The sequence below is a fragment of the Terrapene carolina genome, unplaced genomic scaffold, assembly GCF_002925995.2.
Source record: "Terrapene carolina triunguis isolate 2854851 unplaced genomic scaffold, T_m_triunguis-2.0 Scaffold68, whole genome shotgun sequence".
Taxonomy (NCBI): Eukaryota; Metazoa; Chordata; order Testudines; family Emydidae; genus Terrapene; species Terrapene triunguis.
In genome coordinates, this window is record NW_020664419.1 from 39,913,534 (window position 1) to 39,929,257 (window position 15,724).

A 15,724-nucleotide genomic window follows, 5' to 3' on the forward strand; every position below is an offset into this window, starting at 1 on the left:
GTGTGTGTGTCTGTGTGTGTGTACACACACACAGACACACACACACATATAATGGATAGTTATTAAATATATCAGGCAATAATAATTTAACCATCACATTTTTGGCTTCTGCTCACCCTCATGTAGCTCTACACATTTGTATTTTACTATTAGAGTGGAGCAAATAATTCAGTGAATAATTTACTTGATAATTTAGCCTCTTTATCTGCTGCCAAAATGCTCACTACCAGATCACAATTTGCTTGAATAATTTGTTATTCAAATTTACTTATGGAACTCAGACTATTTTATGGATTTCTCATGAACAGTTCATTATGATTCAGTGCTTAATATTCAAAATGTGAGGTGTGTCAGTTAGCCATGATGGTCACTTAAGTCACACTTTTTTCTGTTCCCACATCAGATTACTAACTCCTATAATGAAGAGGAGGGTTGAAGAAACCCCTGTAGCTTTGAATCTCTCAGGGATAGCATGGCAGGAGTAAGAGGCAGCTTGTCTTTAGGAAGTTGATCCTATCCCAAAGAAGTAAATGGGGGTCTGACTTTGAATTCACTGAGAGCAGGATGAGATTCCAAAAGAGAAAACAGCAATGAACATCAAGTGCAAAAAATACATATGCCATTGATGAATATGAATGTAACAGTGACAACTTTCTCTCATCATCCAGAGAACAGATCATATTGTGCTTTTCCCTATTCTTATAACTGTTTCCATGAAAATGAGGAGTCATAGTTCTGATGCCATTTTTTTGTCAGACAATAGGGTGATATATAATCAAAATGCTCTACAGTGGGATTAAACTAAAGAGTTAGGTCCCATGCTTCCCTCATTTACATTGATATATATGTTTATCATATAACCTAAAAACCATCACTGCATACAAATCACGTGCAAAGCTCATCTATGTTAAATCTTTGTATTAGTGTCACCTCATCCTTCCTCCCTTACCCATCTCCATTTCTTTGTTAAACCCATTTGCTGTGTCTGCTCTTAATCTTATATTGTAAACTCACTAGGGCAGTGATTGATCTATTTGTAACTATTAGTTGTTGCTGTAATATAAATAAAATTATAATGAATAAATAGGAGCTTCACCCATGCAAAGGAGGGCAAAACTGGACCGTTGGCATTCATCTTATTGCAGTAAGTACTTTATTGATGTTTGATGCTCCTGCAATGTGGTTTCATGATGCAAATGCCTTACAATAGGATAAATGCTAATTTTTTAGTTATACTGCTGTATGTCACTGGAATGACTACTAGCCATTCACATTTTACACTATAAGCAATAAGAATCTGAATAGTAGGCTAGACAAAAAACTTCTATAAGTCAAAGTGCATCACATTTATATATAAAAATCAGATATCTTACTTTGTGCATATATTGTGAGGAAAGATATTTTCCCTGGCTCACATGTCCAGATTCAGAAATATTGGCATACATCTATTCAAACTACAGTATATGTCCTTATTTAAACGTAGAGCATCCTGATTAGTACATTAAAAATCCACAAGAGATTGATGTGATGCCCCCTTTCTGTAATTTGTAATTTTCAGTGTGGTATAGTGGTATATTAAATATGTAGTGCTTCGATTTTACAAAGCCTGTTTGCAGACCCCATCTAGAATACTGATTAGATATGCAGTACATTGTATAGAGCAGTACTGTAGACTTCCCTTCTTTGTCTAACTTCCTTAGAAATGGCCACTGTTTTGGATTTTGTTATTGACTATTGATTGCAGCCTCTCCAAGGGTATTCAATGCAGTAATTGTCCCTTAACAGGTATCTCATTGAGGATCTTATAATTATGATGTTTTGCAATAATCTCTACCCATCTATTGACAGTTACAATTTTAACAAAACATATGATTGTTCAGAGATTATGTTTCTCTTCGGTGTTTGTGCCTCCCTTTCTAATCAGCATTGACCTCAGCAACAAGATATATTTGGCAAAATATAAAGTTGCCACTCCTGTTGATGTCAATTGGAGTTCACAAAATGGGAGGAAGAATGTACCTGATACAAAGTCCATTGAAGTCAATAGGAGATTTCCCATTGTGCATAGGATGTCCAATGTCGTAATTATTCCCACAGAGTTTTCATTTAAAGCACATGGATGAACAAACATTGTGCCTATTTGGGTCCTCCAATGCAATCATGTCTGCATATGACATGTGTCAGGTGGAAGCTCAAGATACCAAGGAAACTCAAAACCCTCCATATGTTGAAGGGATAGTGTCTTCCACTCCCACAATGTATTTGTTTTCAAGTGTCAGTTTCCCAAACAAACATTAACAAGGTTGCATGACCCCATTAGAAAGCTGGGAAGGCCCTTAAGATCCCTCACTCCCTCTTCCCTGTCCCTTTAAATGACATAAATTCCATTAGGGCTGCCCGAGATCATTACCTCTCTATCACTTATCAAAATCTTCACATTGATCCTGTTCGTAGTGGTACAATGATGGAAAGTAACTTGCATTAGGGGCTGAAGAGGGCAATATCTGTTTTGCAGAACCTTCCCTCCAAATGTTAATGCTCACTTTCCCGTTTAATTTTAGCAATATTGACTAACACCCTTAGTGGCAATGCCAAGTGTGATGGTGGTTGTAAAATATGGATAACTGAATTTATTCAATCTATACAGTGAAATATAACTGTCTGAGAACTATATCCCGCAGATATTTTCTACTAGGGGTTCTCCTTATCTGATGTTCCTATTTCCCATTTATTAGGAATCTAATGCCACATACAGAACACTGTCACTCAGCAGATGTTGCAAGCCTCACAATCTCTATTATATTGTCTTCTTCTCCAATTGTCTTTGTATTGGTGGATGATTTTATTGAACTATACTTCATTCCATGAGAGGGCAAAGAGACAACTGGACAAAGATAAGTCTACATACCAAGTTGTGATACACACACACACACACACACACACACACACACACACACACACACACACACACCCTTGCTTGCCATAAACATATAAGGGAATGAAATCTTCAACTGTTAACTACTTCATTCTGCCCTGGGCTTCCTTTTTCTTACTTGTTCTTTGCCAACATTAACTTTTGCTGAGGTTGAATTTTACTAGTTCTGGAATACAAGTGTCTTTTCATTCCATTTTTACACCTGGAATATTTGCAATTGCTTCCTCAGAGATCGACAGGCAAGTTCTCAACCCATTTGTCCCTTGGCTAGTTGTTAAGGGTATCTGGTATGCAGTATGTTCTAATTTTAGATCTCTGGCTAAGGCTATGTACAAAGGTTATAAAGTATCAGTGACTGAACTAAAATTCAATGTGCTAGTTCTGCAACTTGCAGTAGTTATATTTAAAGTTTCCAAGAATTGTTTCATTGTATTCCCTATTTTAAAAAAGGCATTTCAATTCTGTAAGGAGACTGGCAAATTCTTTGTGAAGACAGGAGGCCTATTAGTCCTTTCCCCTACATTTTTATGAGGGTCAAGGTCAAAACACATCACTTGCAGCAAAAATCGACATCTCCCTTTCCCCTTCTTTTCAAGCAACAGTCTCAGTTTACGGCAGTTCTTAGTAGCCTTTTCACAACCTAAAGGCATGCATCTGAAATATTCAGCAGGAGAAAGCTGTGTGTAACGAATGATAGATTTTTCCCCTCCAAACAGGACTGGCCACCAGGTTCTTATGCTCTTCCACATTATGCCAGGACATTAAAAGTTTGAAAGACCAGTCCCTGAAAGACCATTACTCATGCAAGTGACTTCTGTGCTCATATGCTTAAAGTTAGTCATGTGCTTATGTATCTTGCTGAATCAGGACCTAAATATTAATAGTTATTGAACCCTTTGATTCCTTGCCTTCTACTTTATTTTATAAGTGATCTGGTTATTCTAGTTTTTTCTCTCAGTCCTTCAGATAACTATGTTTTTTTTCCCATAAGTGCAATGATCCTCAGTCTATATAGCCTGGGCCTGAAGTAGATAGTATAAGCATATAACTTGTGTTATATGTGAAACAAGCAATTAAACCAATTAAGTTATATTACTTAAAGTTGCTAGCATTCTAGGCCTTGTTAAAACAAAAGGAGGAGATGGAGAGTGAGAAAAGGAAGAATCATTTCACTCTTGTCCATTCAAAGGACTGGACACCAAAACAGAAGAGAATTAACCATTGATATCTTCAAGAAATGAACCCTTGATGCTCACACCAGGCACTCAGATACCAGGATTATGGTGCAGTATAAATACCTGAGTAGAATAGAGTAGAACACAAACTCACCTTCATTATTTTGCAGAATGTATGTGAACTTTTCCACGTGCTGCCTCTTTGTCCATTGGCTGTGCCTTAAAATCACTACTTTAGCTATCAGAGCAATCTAGGACATCACGCATAAGACAAAGTTTCTGTAAAAGAGCAATAGGACACGTTTAAGAATCTTCCCCAAATCTGAGCAACTAATTTCTATATTTATAGGACATGATCCTGAAAGGTGCTGAGCAAGTCTAGGAGGAATTGAGTGCCCTCTACTCCAACTGAACTCCTGGGAATCCATGGGAGATGAGGGCACTCAGCAGTACCTTGAAGGAGGCACTCAGTACTTTGCAGGATCTAGCTCATAATCACCACTTGTGAGAAATGCTTTTGTACAAGCTATAGGGTTTTGAATACATCTTTGCATTTTGCAGAGAGTCAGGAATTATGCATCTGGTTCAGGCCTATCAGCATTGCACCAACTCTATTTTATTTCTCTGGACTTTTCTCTGAGTTAGACAGATATGTTCCAAAACAGACATTCATGTGTGCCAAAATATGTGGACTCATACTGCTGCCTCTTTCCACACTCCATCTGCCGTGCTAGCTTTTGTTCTACTGCACATCCTGTGCCACTCCACCTCCCACAAGACTAGTTGCCTGAAAATTGAAAAATGTTACCAAGAGCCTTCCTCAGAAATTAGGAGTCATTCTGGCCTGTTCTTCTCTCTGTTCCTTTCTACTTTTAAATGTACATTGTAAACTGTACATTGTCAGACTACTTTCTTTTGTGGTGTAGCATTAGCTGTTGATCATATTGAGACACCAGAGTTTCTGCAGGTCTAAATGATGATTCACTAGTGAACATTACATATACCAAGTCAAACATGTGAGGCTTGCCAGCTCTCTGGCAGTTTAGGTTAGTATTCATGTCTATATAACTACTCTTTTCAATATGAGAATTCATATATTTTCAAACCGAAGAACCCAGTTCCTGTTTTCATCTTAGAATAATTCAAACCAATCCAGGTTTTGTGGTGATTGTCCTCTGTGTTTTATTTTTTTAGTGATACTGTATAAAAATGACTTCTGAGTAAAACCAAATGAGATTCAGTATATTGTCTTCAAAGAGTTGCCATGGTAATATTCATTAGCTGTGTTGTGATAAATACATAATGCTTCAGGTTACTTTGAAATATGAAAAAAGCTTAAAATTTGTCAGTCTCATCCTAATTCTGTCACCATAAGGATGACATGAAATAGTCAAGGCTTTGATTTTTTGACAGTCAAAACTTGTCAGCAAAATAAGACACAGTTTGGGTCCTAAATTACCAGGAGATTGAAAGAAAAAGAAGTATCATCAAGGCTAAAAAAGACAAACTTAAAATAAATGCAAAAGGAGGGAGGGGCACAGTTGTCTTTCAGAAGGGGAAAAAAGTGTTTTATTTCAGTAACTTCACCCAATAGGAAAAAGGATTTGAACTGTACCACATTATTACAATCATTATATATAGGTTATGGGAAAAGAGCTATTCCCCAGAACCAAGAGAAAGATACCCAATCTATGCAAGTGGCGTACACGAAGTTTTAAGACTGATCACTGTGTTCAGGGTTCATTTATTATAACAATCAATCTCTAAAGCATCAAAGACTGCACTAGCACGGGGGGTGGGGGGAATCTAAAATATAGAACAAAAAGTTTAATTCTTGGTTCTACTTTGTAAAGTGACAGTGCAAAATGGCATCATGGGGTTCTGTGTTTATTGCATCCTAATGATTTCCATATCAAAAGTGATCTGTTTACAAGTAACAGAAATGTCTTTTCTTGCAAATTCATCCTGTTCTGAGAGCCAACTTAGGTCATTTCCTTGCCATACATTATCACCAGTAATAAAGGTTCTTCAGGCTAAATGATACACTTATTTCTGCGATTGATGTAGAACTGATATGTAATGATGTTATGAATACTGAGATGTAGCCATTTTATGAACATTGTAATTCACCTACGCAGTGAGATTATTGTACAACTCTGGTGGGTTATTAGAATTGCCTGTATGTCTATTCCACTAACTTATGGGGGTTCGTGGAATGTTTATTATATGCCTATAATGCTTAAATTCAGTGGGGTCAGTGAGGAAGGTGACACAATGACCTCCCAGATAAGAACACCCAAGCACACACTTGAAAGACAATGGAATATTTCTAGGATCTAGGCCAGTGGTTTTCAAACTGTGGGTCGTGACCCAGTATGGGGTCGCGGAATGTAAGGCACTGGATCGTGGTGGCTCTGGTCAACACTGCTGACCAAGCCGTTAAAAGTCCCATCAGCGGTGCTGCCCGGCTAAGGCAGGCTAGTCCCTACCTGTTCTGACACTGCACTGCACCCCGGAAGCAGCCAGCAGCAGGTCCAGCTCCTAGCCGAGGGGGCCACGGGGCTCCGCACACTGCTCCCACCCCGAGCACTGGCTCCACACTACCATTGGCCAGGAGCTTGCGCGTCTCTGCTTAGGAGCCAGACCTGCTGCTGGCTGCCTCCGGGATGCAGCGCGGTCCGCGGTGCCAGGACAGGCAGGAAGCCTGACTTAGCACCCGAGGTAAGCTTGTGCCCCAAACCTGTGCCCCAATACCCTGCCCCAGCGCTGAGCCCTCCCCCCAAATGTGGAGCCCCTTTTTGCATGCCAAACCCCTCATTCCCAGCCTCACCCCAGAACCTGCATCCCCAGCCCAGAGCCCTGACCCCCTCCTGCACCCTAAGCCCCTGCCCCAGTCCAGAGCCCCCTCCCACACCCCGAATCCTTCATTCCCAGCCCCACCCTGCAGCTATCACCCCTGCATCCCAATCCTCTGCCCCAGCCCTGAGCCCCTCCCACACCCCAAACCCCTCATCCCAAGCTCCATTGGGTCACAGGCATCAACAATTTTCTTCAACTGGGTTGCCAGAAAAAAAGTTTGAAAACCACTGATCTAGGCCAAAGTGACACAGCTAATGAAGGGCTGAGTTCAACAGAGACGGTTTCTCTGCAATTGTGTCTGTTTAATTCAGTATTGGAAGACCAATGCTTTATTTCAGCTCTTCTCAAAACAAGACTGTCACCTGGTTACAAATAATATTGGCTAGCTTTGGGCATTTCTCAACCTCACACTGATTATGGACAGGCAACTGCCTGTGGCTTTAGATCTCAATTTGGAGACCAAGGAAGTGACTAATCTTCAGTGTGGAGGAGATATGGCTGTCATGGACTCCCTCACAGCTATTGGCCACTGATCTGCATCTGAGCCTGTAACCTATCTGAGCTGCTAAGGTAGCCTCTGGCCCCAAGTCTGGAAGTTTCAATGAAAAGCTTGCTCAGCTGTAGGCTGATGACCCACTGGGGACAGAGAAAAAAGACCCAGTCTCCACCCAACACAGCAGTAATAATCTGCCTATGTGGGGAAGAACAGGAAAAATAGGAGCCAAAGGAAGTGAAGAAACAGTCTCTTAACCTACTGCAACAAACTCACTTAAGTTAAGAGGAAAGAATGGTAGGGGAAAACCTCCATAACACAAGAAGGAAACAGGAGAACCCATTCAGGAAGAAACTCAGATGAGTGAAGGTAAAAGGGAGAGTGGATGTCATGGAAGGGCGGGGAAGGAAAAGGAAAAGGATGATGGAGAGGGCTGGGAAGAAGGAGAGATAATGGAAGGCAGAGGAGAGAGAAAAGAAGGGTAGTGATGAACTGAAATATAGCATAGGAGAGAGCCGGCAGTGGTCAACAGGGAATGTTTTCTTTTCACAGTAGAGATAAGAGAGAGGAAATGGCCTGGAGGGAGACAGAATCAAAGATGGAAAGCAAAGAGGGGGACATGGAAGAGGGAAAAGCAAGACAAAACAATTTTTTAGTTACTGGGTTTCAATCATTTGATGTATGCTCCCTTGTTTTATTTTACATTCTTGCAGACATCTGAAGCGTAAAGTGAGCAAATCCATCTTATATGCCTCCATCCCCACCACTCCTGGAGCAAGGTGTGAGACAGGCATAGCTGCACTTCAAAGTGTCAGCTGGTGTATGATCTCTTAGACACCACAGCTAGCCGGCATAATTAAACCAGCCGGTGGGATTTTCCAAAATACAGAAGTCTAGTGGTGGTCCAAATATGCTCTCCTCTTTTGGCTCCATATGCCAAGTGTGTCTTAAATTTGTGACAGCCCCAAAAATGTCAGAAGCTGACAATCATCTTGTGAGCCTGTCAACACTCCTACAGCCATCCCTCTTTGCAGGGGATTATATGCAGGAAAATGCTGCTTGTAGGTTTGTCCAGCTGCACACAAACACCAGTGTCTGAAAACATTATCTGGCTGGATGGTGTATTGTGATCAGTGGAACTGGAGTCAGTTCCATGTTCCCTGGAGGGACTATTCATGAGGAAACAGGAAATGTGGGGAGTTAGGCTGGGTGGGAGCAGCTCAGCCACTTGGACAGAGGGGTACATCACTCACTCACTCATGCCCATCACCCCAATCGGGGTATGGGCCGCCAACCACAGATCTCCAGAGTCCTTTATCCTGGGCCATTTGCTTTAGCTGGTTTCAGGTATAACCCATTTTTATGCTATCAGCCTGAAGGTCGCGTCGCCAGGTGTTTCTTGGACGGCCTCTTTTCCGCTTGCCTTGGGGGTTCCACCGCAATGCCTGTCTAGTGATGTTGGTTGGCTGCTTTGTAGTGTGTCCCCTATTCAACCCCACCTTCTCCTTCTAATTTCTTCCTCTGCTGGAAGTTGATGGGTCCTCTCCAAGAGGTAGATGTTGCTGATGGTATCTGGCCATCTGGAGAATCCTTCTAAGGCAACTATTTATGAAGGTCTGGATCTTCCTGGTGGTTGTTTTAGTTATCCTCCAGGTTTCAGCTCCATACAATAAGACTGATTTCACGTTGGAGTTGAACAGTCTAATCTTTGTTGCCAAAGACAGCTCTCTAGAGCTCCCAGATGTTCTTGAGCTGTAAGAAAGCTGCTCTTGCCTTACCGATCCTTGCTTTGATGTCTGCGTCCGTGCCACCCTGTTGGTCGATGATGCTGCCTAGGTAGGTGAAGGACTGCACTTCTTCCAGAGGGCTTCCATTCAGTGTGACTGGGTCATTACTGATGGAGTTAATCTTGAGGATCTTGGCCTTGTCCTTGTGGATGTTGAGGCCAACCTGTGATGACATGGCTGCCACTACGTTGGTCTTCTCTTGCATCTGCTGTTGGCTATGCGAAAGGAGTGCAAGGTCATCGGCAAAGTCCAGGTAATCAAGCTGGGTCCACAACGTCCACTGGATTCCGTTCCTATGCTCATAAGTGGATGTCTTCATAATCCAATCAATGGCAAGGAGAAAGAGAAATGGTGACAACAAGCATCCTTGTCTGACTCCGGTTCGCACCTGGAAGCTGTTTGTAAGCTGCCCTCCATGGATCACTCTACAGTGTGTGCCGTCATATAAGTTCTTAATCAGGATGACCACCTTTGCTGGGATGCCATAGTGCCGAAGGAGCTTCCAGAGAGTCTCTCGATCCATGCTATCGAATGCTTTCTCATAGTCAACAAAATTGATGTACAACGAGGAGTTCCACTCCATAGACTGCTCGACTATGATGCGGAGCGTTGCTATCTGGTCCATGCATGATCTATTTTGCTGGAAACCTGCTTGCTCATCTCGTAGCTGTGGATCGACGGCTCCACCAGAGAGGTCCTTTGGGGCCATCTGCCTGTCCCAAGTCAGGATAAAGGAGGAGGGTTGGGTGTGGGGCTAGCAACTCCACCCCGTAACTTGCTACAGAAATGCCAATAGAGATAACAGACTTTTAGCCTGGAAAAAGAAGGGTCTTCAACTCGAAGACGCATGACGCTGGGTGGTGAAAGTCGTGAGGAAGCCACTAAGCCGATTACCCTTCTTGCAACCAGGAGGATTACCATCGGTACATGGAACGTGAGGACCGTGTACGAGTCAAGAAAGACGGCGCAGGTCGCAGCAGAAATGAGGAGCAACAACCTGACCCTACTAGGCATTAGTGAGGCAAGATGGACGCAAGCTGGACAGAGACGACTGTTGACAGGAGAGCTGTTGCTGTATTCCGGACATGAAGAGAGCGACGCACCCCACACACAGGGAGTAGGCTTCATGTTGTCCAAGCAGGCACAGAGAGCACTGATTGGTTGGGAGGCACATGGTTCCAGGATCATTACAGCATCCTTCAGAACTAAAATTAAGAGGATTAAGATGAATGTTGTACAGTGCTATGCTCCAACCAATGACAGTGAAGAGGGGGACAAAGACTATTTTTACAACAGACTTCAGAAAATATTAGAGATTCTCCCAGACAAAGACATTACCATCCTTATGGGAGATTTTAATGCCAAAATTGGACCTAACAACACAGGATATGAACAAGTCATGGGGACCCACGCTCTGGGAGAGATGAGTGAGAATGGAGAGAGATTTGTGGATCTGTGTGCACTTAACAACCTGGTCATAGGAGGTAGCATCTTTCCTCACAAGCGGATCCATAAGAATACCTGGGTATCGCCAGCAGGCACAATAGAAAACCAGATCGATCATGTCTGTATTAGCAAGAAGTTCAGAAGATCTTTGCAGGACGTTAGAGTTAGAAGAGGAGCAGATGTAGCATCCAACCACCACTTAGTGGTGGCCAGATTGAAGCTGAAGAAGAACTGGATATATGCGTTAGATAGAAGAGCGAAGTACAACGTCAGCCTTTTGAAGGATCATAAGATCAAGGAAGATTTTGGACTGACGCTGAAGAATAAGTTTTCAGTACTACAGGATCGGTCTGAGGAAGAGGAAGACAGTGTACCCAACAGATGGCAGAAAGTGAGAGAGACACTTAGGTCAGCATGTCAGGAAGTGTTTGGAATTAAGAAATACCAGCAGAAAGAGTGGATCACAGCAGAGACCTTGACTAAGATAGAAGATAGAAAGAAGAAGAAGGCAGTAGTTAATAACAGCAGGACTAGAGCAGCAAAGGCTAAAGCGCAAAAAGAGTATGCTGAAGCCCATAGAGTAGTGAAGAGGAATATTAGGAAGGACAAGAGAGATTATGTGGATGGACTGGCAACAGAAGCGGAGCAGGCAGCATACAATGGTAATATGAAACAGCTGTATGACATCACCAAGCGACTGTCTGGAAAGTTCAGCAAGCCAGAGCGTCCCGTCAAAGACAAGCAGGGAAAGTCTATAACAGAAATAGAACAACAGATGAATAGATGGGCAGAGCACTTTGAGGAACTCCTGAATAGAACAGCACCATTAAATCCACCAGATATTGACCCAGCCAATGAAGACCTTTCAATCAATTGTGAGAGACCAACCAGAGATGAGATCAGAAAAGCCATCACTATGATGAAGAATAGGAAGGCAGCTGGACCTGCCGATATTCCAGCAGAGGCCCTGAAAGTAGATCTGGATGTTTCAGTGGAAATGCTGTACCCCCTCTTTGAGAAGATATGGGAAGAAGAAGTGATTCCGGCGGACTGGAAAGAGGGATATCTTATTAAAATCCCCAAGAAAGGAGACCTCAGCAATTGTGCCAACTACAGAGGAATCACACTTCTGTCAGTGCCAGGGAAGGTCTTCAACCGAGTCCTCTTAGAGGGGTGCATAGGGTTTAATAAAGTTCCACTTGTTCAATTTAACCTTCACTCTTTGCAAAGGAACACTTAGATGCTGCCAGTAGCTTTCCAAATGAGTCCTTTTCCATGGAATATGGTGCTATCAATTAGCTACACAGTGCCATTAATTACCAGCTGTCCTCTGATGGCTGCTGAAAGTTCTGTTGCTCCAAGCTTGAGGTCCACAGCTCCGTCCATTCCTGCTAGAAGCTGCTTTTACTTCAAACAGTGAGTTAGTCCTGTTCCCCAGTGCAGCAGTCAATTGTTTGGCTGAGTGTCAGAAGCAGCTGTTTACAGAACAATTTAATTTGCAGCCACCTTCTGGTTTTGCTTTGGTTCTCCTGCAGTGCTTAAACGGTAATGAAGAGAATGGTGGATAGCTGCCATGTAAAGGTTTGCAACATGCAAAACCAGATTTAATCAATGGAAGCCAGGATGTATTTTTCATTTTCCATCAAGATAAATGTACCTTCTGTGATGTTGGCAGCCCAGCTCTTGCCCAGGCTGCAGGCATTAGCTAAGAACTGAAACTCATAACTGGAGATTAGACCAATTCACCTGTATGTTAGTTTGGCTCAAAATAGGTATTAGTCTTATAATAATGTAGTTAGTGCTTAATTTTTGCCAGGGCTCAGCCCTGGCACCTCTAGACCAGGCAGTTCATAGCCCCAGCACCTCTGGTCTTGCTGCGTCAGTTATGAAAGTAAAAATATTGCTTGAGTCCCAGCACCTCTTTCATTACAAATCACTACTTCATTACAAGTAGTGTTTAGACTATGAAATGCTTGCACGTTACTGCATGCATTAATCTCACTTGCAGTGTCCCTATTCCATGTTATAAAGAATATATGTAAGCTTTTATTAATAACTTTGAAAATGTTTGCTCTGAACTTGTGAACTCAGGCACAAGAATTGTTCCCTCCTCTCCAGGACTATAAAAACAGATGGGTCATCAAGGAACATTGCAATTCAAAGGATTGGTTAATGGCCCTATTGCACCTGGGAAATCCTATGTTCAAGGAATCTGGTTCCTGGACTTGGAAGCTGAATGAAGGAAATAAAACAAAGCCACAGGAAAATTTTCCATCTTTTTGGCTGTTTAAACTCTGACAGGGCCAGAGACTCTAAACTGAAGCCAAAGATCCCCAGGGGCTGCCTCCTGGGTCCACCATGAAAGACAGTTCGAATTGACAGACTGTCACTCTTAGGATTTAGATAGTAGCTCATTTGTGTATATGTTTGATTGCTTTAACCTGTAAATAACATTTCTTTTTCCTAGTTTATAAACCTTTAGGTATTTTGTTAAAGGACTGACTAGAGGCATTGTAAGATCAAGGGTACCAATTGATATGGGATATGTGACTGGTCTCTTGGAACAGGAAGCAACCTGAATGAGGTGTGATTTTTGGTATAAGTGACTATTTATCATTAAGTCCCATTTGTCTGGGTGGCACGATAGACTGCAGAGTCTAAGAGGACTGTCTGAGACTCCATGGTAAGATTTAAAGTGATCCAGGGGTTCACATTTGTTACTAGGGTTGCCAGGTGTCCGGTTTTCAAATGGAACACCCGGTTGAAAAAGGACCCTGGCAGCTCTGGTCAGCACTGATGACTGAGCCATTAAAAGTCTGGTTGGTGGCACAGTGGGGCTGGCAGGCTCTCTGCCCGGCTCCACATGAGTCCTAGGAAGTGTCCAGCATGTCTGGCTCCTAGGCAGAGGGGTGGCCAGGGAGTCTCCATGCACTGCCCCCACCCACAGGTGCCGCCCCAAGTACCTACTTTGCAGGTCCCATTGGCTGGGAACCATAGCCAATGGGAGCTATGGGGGCAGTGGCTGTAGGCGGGGGCAGCACACAGAGCCCCACCTAGGAGCTGGAGGGACATGTCACTTCCTGGGAGCCACCTGGGTTCAGTGCCGCCCAGAGCCTGCACCCCAAACCCCCTCTTGCCCTCCAACCCCCTGTCCCAGACCTGAGCCCCCTCCAGCACCCAACCCCCTCGGCCCCACCCCGGAGCCCCCTCCTGCATCCCAAACCCCTCATCCCTGGCTACACCCCAGAGCCTGCACCCCCAGCCAGAGCCGTCACCCCCCCTACACCCCAACCCCCTTCCCCAGCCCGGTGAAAATGAGCGAGTGAGCGAGGGTGAGAGAGAGAGAGCGCGAGCGATGGAGGGAGGGGGATAGAGTGAGCGGGGGGGGGCCTCAGAGAAGGGACAGGGCAAGGGTGTTCAGTTTTCTGCAATTAGTAAGTTGGCATGCCTATCAAGAAGCCTATACAGCTTCAGCCTTCCTGTATCTGTCCTCAGAGCATTCAGCACCACCATGCGCTTCCCACAGCGAGTCCGCCTGTGTGGAGCTCCTGGGGAAACCTAAGGGCCCTGCACCCCGTCCCCAACTCCGCAGTCAGCAGTGACTCTCAGCCAGTGTTGTAAAACGGAAGGTTTATTAGTCGACAGGTACACAACGTAGAACAGAACTGGTTAGCACAGAAATCAGTGACCTTCAGCCAAATCCATCTTGGGGGAACCCTGGGCGAGACACCCAGGACTTCCCCCTCCAGGAAGAAGACTGCTCTGAACCCCGCTGCCTGGCCTCCGACCCGCCCATTGCTCCTCCTCTGGGCTTTGTCCTGCTTCCCAGGCTAAGTGTCACCTGGTTGCATCCCCCTCCTGGGTCTCAGGTTACAAAGGGCATCAGCCATCGCCTACATGCAAGCAGCTGGGCAACCTCACCTAACCTGGAGGCCTCAGCAAAAGTAACACACCCAACTCCCACCACCTAGGCATTGGTGCAGTACACAGGGAAACCGAGGCACACAGTATTAATACAGGACAGTAAGACTCACATGCAACATAACAAGGGGAAAAACCCTACTTTGTCACACCAGGTACCTGTGCAGAGCTTGTTCTCCTGCATGGTATATAGACCACATCACAAGCTAGCCCTGCTTTTAAAAGAAAATGACAATTTGGGAACTGAACAGAAGCTTCATGAGCTCCAAATGCTCCAGAGTGATGAGGAAACTGAGGCAGGGAAATCCCTGTAGGGTATTTTTTTCTTTTGTGTATGCTTAAATAAGAATAATTGTGTTTAGAAGCCATTGCAAAGGTTTCTACCCGTATCCTTGACCAGTCATGCGTCCCTTGAAAGATAAGCTTAGTCTATTAGGGAGACTGGGGGGTGGGAGGAGGGGTCATCACTAGTCATAGAAGCCTAGGGCTGCTGAGCCATCAGGCCCCATTTCCATGAAGGGGTAACAAAGGGTCTGTGCCCAGAATATGTGCCAGAGAGCCCAACGAAAGAGACAGTGCGGAGCCTGCCCAGACCAAGGGAAGCCTAAGAGCACATCATGTTGGGACCCAAACACTGCAGCCTTGTGAGTGTGCAGCAGCAGCAGCTCTACCAGGGCTGTGACACACATGAATTTTTGCAACCTTTTTTCCTTACTCTGAAATGTCCCTATTTTGCACTTTTTCTGCAATCATTTACCCAGTGGTCTGGGTTTACAAACTCATTCAAGTAAACTCCAGAATTAAGACCTTCAAGTCCATTTCCCCGACCCAGGGCCATCCCTACCCCTACGCAAAGTACGCAGCTGTGTAGGGCACCAGGAAATTTGGGGCACCAAATTTCCTGGTGCCCTATGCAGCTGCGTGCTGCTCCAGCCCCTGCTCCGGTTCTTCCCCATGGCCCCCTGCTCCGCCCCCCACACCACCTCTTCCTGCCCCTGCTCCGCCCCAGCCTCGCCCCCACTCCACCCCTTCCCTGGAGGACTGCAGCAGGGGTCGGGCCTGCCCTGCACTCACCAGGCGGCAGGAAGTGGAGCCACCCGGCACCAGC

The 15,724-nt window shown here is 44.3% G+C and overlaps 1 protein-coding gene across 1 annotated transcript; it reads left to right on the forward strand.

Moving 5' to 3' along the window:
- Positions 1-10,096: 10,096 nt before the first annotated feature.
- LOC115271173 (craniofacial development protein 2-like) lies at positions 10,097-11,935 on the forward strand. The gene has a single exon (XM_029910838.1). It carries the CDS (start codon positions 10,097-10,099, stop codon positions 11,933-11,935), a length of 1,839 nt encoding a protein of 612 aa, XP_029766698.1.
- Positions 11,936-15,724: the final 3,789 nt, after the last annotated feature.

Bases quoted from the DNA above. Each gene is read 5' to 3' on its own strand.
- LOC115271173 (XM_029910838.1), top strand. From the start codon at position 10,097: ATGACGCTGGGTGGTGAAAGTCGTGAGGAAGCCACTAAGCCGATTACC.